The sequence below is a fragment of the Dreissena polymorpha genome, chromosome 6, assembly GCF_020536995.1.
Source record: "Dreissena polymorpha isolate Duluth1 chromosome 6, UMN_Dpol_1.0, whole genome shotgun sequence".
Lineage (NCBI taxonomy): Eukaryota > Metazoa > Mollusca > Bivalvia > Myida > Dreissenidae > Dreissena > Dreissena polymorpha.
This window is the reverse complement of record NC_068360.1, coordinates 95,147,930-95,158,382: the sequence shown is the minus strand read 5'-3', so window position 1 is coordinate 95,158,382 and position 10,453 is coordinate 95,147,930. Positions and strand designations below refer to the sequence as shown.

The following is a 10,453-nucleotide window of genomic DNA, read 5'->3' as shown; positions in this document are numbered from 1 at the left end:
GTAAACACATAAATCAATGCTAATTTAAAAAGGATAACAACGCCAAGATCAGTTTTAAGTGGCAGAAATTACGTATCTGTTGAAAACTGCCATATATATAGCAACAAGCAAAAATTAAAAATGCCACCAACTGATACGTTATATGTGCATTATCAAATTTAGAAAGTGACAATCTGAGAATAAATTGAACAACTAATGTATACCGATGGACGACCTTTCTGCAGAGTACATACGGCAAATCACATAATTTCGATCTCATTAAAATAATGTACAAATAAGCATATAAAAATTATATGGGCGCCATTAAACTTCCTATATTTTGTAAAAATAAAACTATAAAAAGCGCCATTCCCTTTTCTGAAATAACACAAATACGCCAATGCTAATTATACTACCACAAAACACGAAAACCTGAATCAATTACATCATGTAGTGCAGTTAATACGATGAAGCCAAACATCGCACATGTTAATAGAAAATGCGTTATTTTTGTAAACTAGCAAGTAATTATGCTACCGCATTACTTAACATTTAAAGTGTGTGAATTTGTTGAGACCGTTTTTGCTTGCTGCCGGTGTGTCGTCCACTGCCGGTCTGTCGTGTTACAATTAATTGCCGTTTTCGATCTTTTGTTTCTTAAATTACATTTCATTTTTTCGACCGGAACGGTTCTTCAAACAATATTATGAAAAAAGTAAACACAACGCATGTAAACTCCTATTATAATTGTATTAAGTCAAGTATAAGGACGCACTAAATACAATAATAACCCCTCATATCAGTGCAATATCAAACACTTAATCCCGGGATATGTTCAGGTAAGTATATATTATCGAATGCAAGAAACATTGTCGTGCTGTGTTGATAAACCTCTTACCCACGACAGAAAAGTATATTATATAATTTTCATATTTGTGATTGATATTGTTATGTAATAATCGCAAGTCGACGAATGAAATGTAATTTACATTATAGCGAAGACTTTTATTGTATATAACTGTCGTTCTCTCTTGATTCGGCCAAGATAAATTGCCAACACGCCTTTAAATAATAATCACTCACAGAGCTTTGATTTTTGTTTACGTAGCGACTACTTTAAACAGTGCGTGTGTGCTTGATATGCACAGTACACGGTAACAATGGCGTCTTGGATTATGTTTGGAGTATTACTGATTCTTCTGGAAACACACTACGTATCAGGCAATTTGTTTTACTGATATATCTTTGTAAAATTAAAATTAAAATGTATTTCGATGTTTAAAACATAAACACAATTAAATTGAAGTTCGAAGATTTACGATGTCTCAATTTCAAATTTTATTTGATTTTACAGGTATATGCGAAGAATATTATTTTGATGCCGACACACAAAATGTATCGTTGACATTTACATTCGCATGGGAAACTAACGAAACAAAACACGTTCGCTGTTTACATGATAACAAAATAATAGGAGAGTGCCGCAAAATATTCGCTTTTGGATGTACTCTAGAACCAACGAGCACAGGAGTGTACAATATGTCTACAGATGTGGATTTACCTGTTGTGAACGTTACCATAAAAAAATTTGATTGCGCAACGTCAGGAAACTACAGTTGTTTTAAATACCCTGGTACACCGAACATCACTAAATGTGCAAAAGGTAATATGCGTCTGTCTCTTGAAAACAACAACATTGTATGATGTGAAAACTTGATATATTCGTTAGAACAAATTAAAAGATACACGCTTTTGAATGTAACTGTGTTTAAAGTACATAAATATTGTTCACCGATAATGAGGTAAACTGAACAATACATGTAAGTACCTGATACATTTGAAAATTATTCTTTAAAAATGCTATGTTTTAAGAAAGTCCATTTCATTGATGCTAAATTTGTTTGTCTTTGTTTAAGATTCATCTACTTTCCATCCTATTACTACACCGGACACTAGAGGTATAGTGTGTGTGTTGTTTATCTTTTTGTTCTTGTTTTTGTTGTTAATAACAAAGTAATGTAGAGCGATAGTAGTTTTAACGATATGTAGAAGGCTTTGCATACATGATTATGGAACAAAAGACTGCAAACTTTGTCTGCAATCCCATCACCCTCTTTATTATTTTATATAATTTTTTGAGATTGCATTAATGTTACAGAGCAACATGCACTGACTATCAGATGTTCATATAACTCTAATGCCATCGTTCACTTGAACAATTAAGAACCTACGATTTATGAATCACGACATCAAAGTAAAAGCAATTGTACAGCGCGCTTGTAAACTGACGACTCTCGAATTGAAATCGAAAATTTTATATATGTACTTAAACGCTATGACATTAAACAAGCCCGGGGCCATGCCACACTAATTTCGTGCATATATATGCACATATGATATTAACTGCACTCGTATATAAGGGTTTCTCCGCAACGCCAGTGTATGCATGCTTTTAACAATATTTATACAATAGTTTTCTTGGTACCTATATTTTAAGTAATTGCATTTCCGGTTAAAAATATATATGTTGAAATGTTTCCTTATACTATTCCAAATGTTAATGATTTACTAACCTTAGCGCATTTGACTTGTTAACTTCGGATTGTAAGTGAATAACAGTCTTGGGATCCTTTTACTCTATGTACCGCGTTTTAGAATCGTTGATAAGCTGGACGTAATATAAACACACACACACACACACACACACACACACACACACACACACACCACACACACACACACACACACACACACACACACACACACACACACACACACACACACACACACACAACACACACACACACACACACACACACACACACACACAACACACACACACACACACACACACACACACACACACACACACACACACACACACACACACACACACACACACACACACACACACACACACACACACACACACACACACACACACACACACACAACACAACACACACACACACACACACACAACACACACACACACACACACACACACACACACACACACACACACATATATAATATATAATATATATATATATATATATATAATATATATATATATATGGAGAAAGATGTGCGATATATGTCTATATATATCCATAAGATATTATTATATATATATTAATATCAACGGGTCAATCAATCAAGTTTGTTAAGATTAATTTGATAAGTCAACGAATTCAATAAGAAGTAATGCGTTTAAACTGCTCTCAAATGTGACCGAAGCTATTAAAGCAGGACAACTCTAATGGAATTTCATCGAAATGACGGAAGAGTTACATACCTTCTTAAAGGCAACATTTATACAAAATTTACTGATAGTAATAATGCTCAAATATGAAAAAATTTTATTAAATAAATGACATGTAAACATCACTGCTATAAGCCGGCTGTAATGGTTTCGGGCTTCGTATAAAACGATCAAGGAATTGTTGAATTGTCGAATGTAATGCATTGACTAGGATTTCTTTGGTTGATAACAGTCACTAAATGAAATGTGAGAAGAAACAAAACATTGTTTACATAACAAAATTAAATTTACGTATATATATGCCACACAGTAAAGAAAAGAAAACTCACAGATGATCTGATGTTATTGTCTGTTTATAAATAACTAATTGCATATGCAATTATAATTTAGCAACATACACGCGCTGCCAGATCTCTCCTTTTAAGTAATCACCCTCATTTGTATTAATTTAATATAAGCTTATAATACATTTAATAATTGAATATGTATTTGTAAATTAATATAATCTTTCAAAGGTAGTTATTATACTTTCTTTATTTTACAAATACTAGTTTTAAATTATATACTATATATATATATATATATATATATATATATATATATATATATATATATATATATATATATATATATATATATATATATATATATATATATATATAACAAAGTCTCTATTAGCCTTGTTGTGTTTAAACAAAAACGCTGTATTATTTTTTTGCCGAAGCTTTCGACCTCACGGTCTTCATCAGCGGCCATTTTTTATTTTCAGATGTTCTATTATGAACGGAAATGACGTCGTGCATTTTCGTTCATAAAAAAACATCTGAAAATACAAAATGGCCGCTGATGCAGACCGTGAGGTCGAAAGCTTCGGCAAAAACTAATACAGCGTTTTTGTTTATATATATATAGATATATATATATATATTTATAGATATAGAGATAGATAGAGAAAGATAATATAGATATATATATATATATATATATATATATAATATATATATATATATATATATATATATATATATATATATATATATATATATATATATATATATATATATATATATATATATATATATATATATATATATATATATATATATATATATATATGGGCCGTGTCGCGGCAAAACCTGTATTCGTGACATCAGTTATGACGTTGGTAAATTCTCTGTAAAGTGACGTCAACATTTTATTTAATTTGCGCGATTTCGTCATCACTGCAACATGTGGATCTGTGTAGCTGTTTTGGACAGTTTTATATTTGTGTTAAATATGAAATGATGTGATATGGATAATGAAATAGAAGTAAGTAGTATATTTTATTATAATTGGCTATTTTGAAAAATTGGTTTGATCTAAATATTTAATAGAATATAGCGAACTAGACGTGTTTACAAATTAACCACCAGTTTAAACGTTGTTAAGATATTCAGTGAACGAAAATTTATTTACGGTATAACTTATCAGACTAAAAGTTTGTTATTCTTATTTGTACATGAATTGTTGTAAGAGTTTATCCCAACCTTTTATTGGAACCATGGGGTTACTACAATTTTTTTTTCCAATATTGAACCCGATCGATTCTAATTTGTTGTGCCGATCCTGAAGGCTAAACAGTTTTTATAATTCAAAGCAAAATAGTATTTGATATTTGTTAGTTTTTGTTTTCGATTTTTATTATAAACTCGACCATAGTCTCTAAATTATTATTTATCCAACTTCTTAATAGATTTAAATTGATTAATATGCAGGAAAGAATATTGCATAGAAGTTTGGAAGATTTTTGTCACTTATTATCCTTGTTTCGGTAGGAAATAGCTTGCATATCGCACATATAGATCTACATTGTCTACTTTTATTTAATGAGTGCAAAAACAAATTTCTGTAATTTCACGTATAGAAACACGTATCGATTATTTAATGTTTGAATAATTGGCATAGACTATATATACGTTTCCAGGAAATGGACAATTTATTGTCCGACCACTTTGGGCGAACTCCATCGGCATCTCAGGTGAGCTCAAATTCCGATGATGGGACTTATATAAATTCCCCAAATGATCATTCATTAAGTGAGGACGAAAACAGTTCAGCAGCAAATAGTGTTGATTGTAGAGCCAGAAATTTCATTCACCAACATGATATTGCATGTAACAACAGTGATGAGTATGAAAGTGATGTGGACGATACATACATTGTCAGTGGTGCATGCGCCAGTGGTGACATGGACGCTGACTATGCAACTGTCAGGCAGTTTCTCGAGATCGGATGTGGTTGCAAGAGTAAGTGTACTGTTAATTTTGAAATTGGCCAGGTATACCATCATATATTGAACATGAGAGAATTGACAAAGGAAGAGAAGGATATTATTGTCATGAGTAATCTTAAGTGTGGAAATGGCCTGACTACAAAACGAGGGAAGCCAAGGAAACGTTCGATGGTTTCATACAATGCATTCCAAAAGCCAGTTTGCAAGAAAACGTTTATGCTGGTTAATGACATTGGTAGATCAGCTTTAGAAAATCTTGTAGACCATTATAAGCAGAATGGTCCATTGCCAAGAAAGCATGGAAACGTAGGAAAGAAACCATCACAAGCCGCCATTTATGATGATGTAAAACGCGTGGTTGAATTTTTGCAAAATTATGCGGACACGTATGGTATCCCCCAACCAGCAGCTCCCAGAGGGAGCGACAATACTCCTCCAATTTATCTTGACAGTGGCAAAACAAAACTAACCATTCATAAAGAGTATATAGAAAGTTGTCGCGAGGCTGGGGTTAGATCTTTGCAGCGAACTGCTTTCTGTGAAATTTGGAAAAGCTGTCTGTGTCACATTAGAATAGCTTCGCCTAGGGATGATGTATGCGCAACATGTGAAGGCCATAGAAAGAACATTATGAAGGCAATAGAAGAGAGTGAAAAGTTAGAGGCTGCCGAAAACTTCAAACAACATGTGATAAATGCCCAAAAAGAAAGAGAACTTTATAATGACTGTGTAAAGCGTGCCAAGGAAACATGCATATTAAGTTCTGATAAAAGAACAAACCACTATAGTTTTGATTTTAGTCAAAATGTATCCATTCCTCACTTCTCGCGGCAAATGGGGCCAATTTATTTCATGTCCCTTCGCAAAGTACAGATTTTTGGTGAACGGATAGATGGACTGCCTAAACAGCTCAATTTTTTGATTGATGAAAGTGAAACTATGGGCATAGATGGTACCTAAACACACGGACCCAATGCTGTAATCTCGATGCTGGATATGGTGCTAGACACCCACGGGCGTGGTGAATCGACATGCTCCATCCATGCGGATAATTGTCCAGGTATTATTTTGTAAAATTATCCAGTGGTAATCAATCATATGATTCATTTAGTTATATTTGAATAAATATTTCAAACATATGAGTAAATATTGAGTTCATAACAATTAAACATTATTTATATCTATGACTATATAGTATATGGTAATAATTGTTTGATTTTTCTTTTAAAGTAGGCGTAACAAAATGTGTAACGTTACCTTAATAACCAAGAAAAAAATAAAGAAACGTTTTAGTATGTTTTTTTAGAATGTAAACATATGGTCTGCAATATTTTACAGGTCAGAACAAGAACCGCTACCTCATTGGCTATTTCACATGGCGTGTGATTACCGGCAGACATGACGTGATAGAATACCACATCCAAATACCAGGACATGCCAGGTGTCTGGTTGACAGTGGATTTGGGCATTTAAAGAAACTTTACAGGTACCTAAAAGCCGCCTTTGTTGTATGTGTAAGAATTTAAAAAAAGGTAATTTTTCCTTGCATGGAGTGTTTTATTTATTTAGCATGTAGAATAAGATCGAGTTTACATTTCTTCTCCTGACAATACTAGCAATCTGATCATTGAAATTCAGGAGGTCGAATATTGAGACAATGGACTCATTGACCCAGATGGTGAATATGTCCTCAGCATCCAATGAAGCAGTGAGGTATCCGGCATGGAACTGGCGGGATTGGAAAGGGTTTTTGTCCCGACTGTTTTGTCCTGTACCAGCGATAAGGTATTTACTAACGTAGGCCTATGATAATTGGTTGAAAATGTTCACACCACTGAGTAGAATTGTTTTTTTTTCCTGTATAACGGTTTTATACTGATGTTTAACGAAAAGTGTAAAATTCCTAAAGTGCAATACAAAGCGAAAGAAAAACAAAACTCGGACATAACCATGCACATTGTCTTCAATTATAGTTACCAATGCAAATGAATATTATTCGCAAATGCATCATAATTTTGTGTTATATCCAAACGTATTAAAATGTTTGCCAAAATAGTATTTATTTTTATTTTCAGACAATATCAGTACTTCCGCATGACGACGGAAGAGCCAGGTGTGGTCACAATGCGCACGAGAGTCGGATGTCCAGAGGTCAAGGTTACAGTGACTATGGATGGCGTCCATATTCCATACCAACAACCGCAGATTGTAGAGGCCAAAGGACTCAGCCGAAACAGATAGGAGTACTTGTACAAAGTTGTCAGGCCATATCTCAGCGATGCTAACAAGGATGCTACTTGCCCATGCCCAGAAACATCACTATAGTTATGTCGTCGCATCTATCGCATCTACGGCGAAATATTACACACATTATAATGTCAATATTTACAGGCGAATGACAAATAACTTGAAACTTATTCTTCAGTACTTTTTGAATATCCTTCAATGTCTGTTTGAATACATTGGTTTATTTATAACACATTTAAATAACACTTTTTCATATCAAATGAAATATTTGTATTCACTTCTGCTCGTTTCTATAGAATTCATGGCAAACGAAGAATTATGCATACAATATAAGCTGTACGATAAATAAATTGTGAACATGCTAAGAATAATTATAAAAATTATTAAAGATTACTCGACTCTTAATTTTGATAAACAGCACTTTTGGGAAATAAAAATCTAACATTTCAACACAATGAAATTATTTTATTATTTTTATTATTGGATATTGTTGGTTTATGTATTAATGGTGTAATTGATAATGTTTGTTTTGATGCGTGCATTCCTATGAAAAACTAAATGATATGTTGTGAAAATATGTGAGATTAGTTTAGAAAAAAATGATTTAAACTGTATGGTTTGCTGGTCGATGTAGATATAAGTGGACTTTGTTGCTAAGCAACGTATGTTAGTTTACAGTTTAATGTTAATCACAACTATTTTTAGAACAAATAGATACCTGATAATATATTTTTAACAAAATAAATGTGTTCTTAAATGTTATATCATGTCTTGTTTATAAGTGTGGATTTTGATGTAAAATACATCTGAATGCGGTTGACTTGAAAACGTTGTTAACGTTGTTAACGTCAAAACACCTCTGCAGTGCTGTTACTAAAATAAAAATTTCTCTGTAAGTAATGGGGCTATATCTATAAATTTGGTATCATAATAACAAGCACAGAATAGTCTTTATCAATCCATAGAAAACAAAAAATGTCAAATTTTGTCACGAATACAGGTTTTGCCGCGACACGGACCATATATATATATATATATATATATATATATATACATTGTATATATTTATATATTTATAAATTCATATATATATATATATATATATATATATATATATATATATATATATATACATTGTATATATTTATATATTTATAAATTCATATATATATATATATATATATATATATATATATATATATATATATATATATATATATATATATATATATATTGTTTTATAGCTTAAGGTACAACATTTGTTGTAGCATAAGCAGGTGTCTGAATGTAGTTATTAACTTTACCAATGGCATGGCATTCAAAACTAACAGCCCAGCTTGCATTTTCCTTGTGGTTTTAACTTAAGATAAGACAAGAAGCGCTGGTTTGATTCCGACGAAGAGTTTTGATATCGACATACTCATAATCAAGTGCTTGAAGAAACTAGCCAAAGAACTGCATTTATAATAATGCTTCAACTTATACCCGAATTACCCGATAAAATCGTATCCATACGATTATCGGAGAGTACGGTTCCTCGACCGCAAAATTCGTTATTGGTTTCAATCAAACGTTCTTTTTTCTATTTTAAATGTGTATGTTATCTTTTTCTGGTAATTTATTTTAGGCGTAGTACATATGTTAGGTAATTTGATGACTGTTTGTGTCTTCATCGTAAAAATAAGCATTCTTACCAATATATTGGTCTTATAAATTCTATTCAGGTATTCCCTGATAATTATATGATCACTGATTCTATTAGTTTTTAGTGATAAGTGAATTGAAGTGTGTAATTCTGGAAGACCAAAATTAATGTCAGCTGTGACGGAAGGCGATTTTTTGTCGATTAATTAAACAAGATCTTTGCTATGAACTCCTCGTACGTCTTTCGTTGACTAAGTTTTCCATCGAAATACGTCGTTCTGTAGTCACAGTTGAACGGTAAAAATTTAAAAAAATCAAAAGAAATAAAACATTTGTGTGCACTTCTCACCTTTACGACCATATAACTGACATTTGGACGTCGATAAATACACACTTCGAGTTTGGGGTCATATTTGTGAAACTTTTAGTTGTTTTGGACAAACCGGGTGGATTTGCATCAAATAAACGATGTTAAATCATAGATGGACGCTTTCTGCTTGCACCACAACAACATATGTGTGTCTTGTTTGATCTTTCATGCTGCTTCATAGTGTTATTCATACACCTTTGAAATCATCGTCGGACACCTTTTCTTTTATTTCTCTTTTTCAACAATATGTCCTTTCAAGTGAATTGATAATTTTACATCACTAATTGCGAGAGTTGTTTCAAAGATTTACGACGAAATGATCATGCTCTGTAATTAATTAAGTGCCTAGTGCGAAGTACAGCTTACCTCAAATCGCTTAAAACACCAATTTATTGCATTGACATGGTCTTATTAGTTGTGCCAAGTTTTAATCAGTATGTTCATGCTGAATGAGACCAGCGGATGATAAATTATCATTTATGTATTCAACATATTTTTGGATATTCATCATTCATATGTTTTCTTACCCGACTATAACAGATTCGATCGAAGTATGCAAGATTGCGATGGGAGTCGTCGGAGGAATCGGGCTGCTCTGCTTTTCAATTGCTATACTGCTACTTCTTCGTGATCGACGTGGTGAACAATTATTCAATGGTATGTACGGGGTAGC

General features: G+C 32.4%; 1 protein-coding gene across 30 annotated transcripts in view; it reads left to right on the top strand.

The window, feature by feature from the left end:
* Positions 1-1,066: 1,066 nt before the first annotated feature.
* The window catches only part of LOC127834861 (uncharacterized), a 296,874-nt gene continuing 287,487 nt past the window's right edge, over positions 1,067-10,453 (top strand). For all 30 annotated transcript variants that reach the window (XM_052360963.1, XM_052360974.1, XM_052360973.1 and 27 more), the window contains exons 1-3: positions 1,067-1,200; positions 1,334-1,642; positions 1,896-1,937. In XM_052360963.1, the coding sequence (XP_052216923.1) occupies positions 1,140-1,200; positions 1,334-1,642; positions 1,896-1,937 (412 nt within the window). In that variant the 5' untranslated portion in view covers positions 1,067-1,139. The remainder of the gene's footprint in view (positions 1,201-1,333; positions 1,643-1,895; positions 1,938-10,453) is intronic.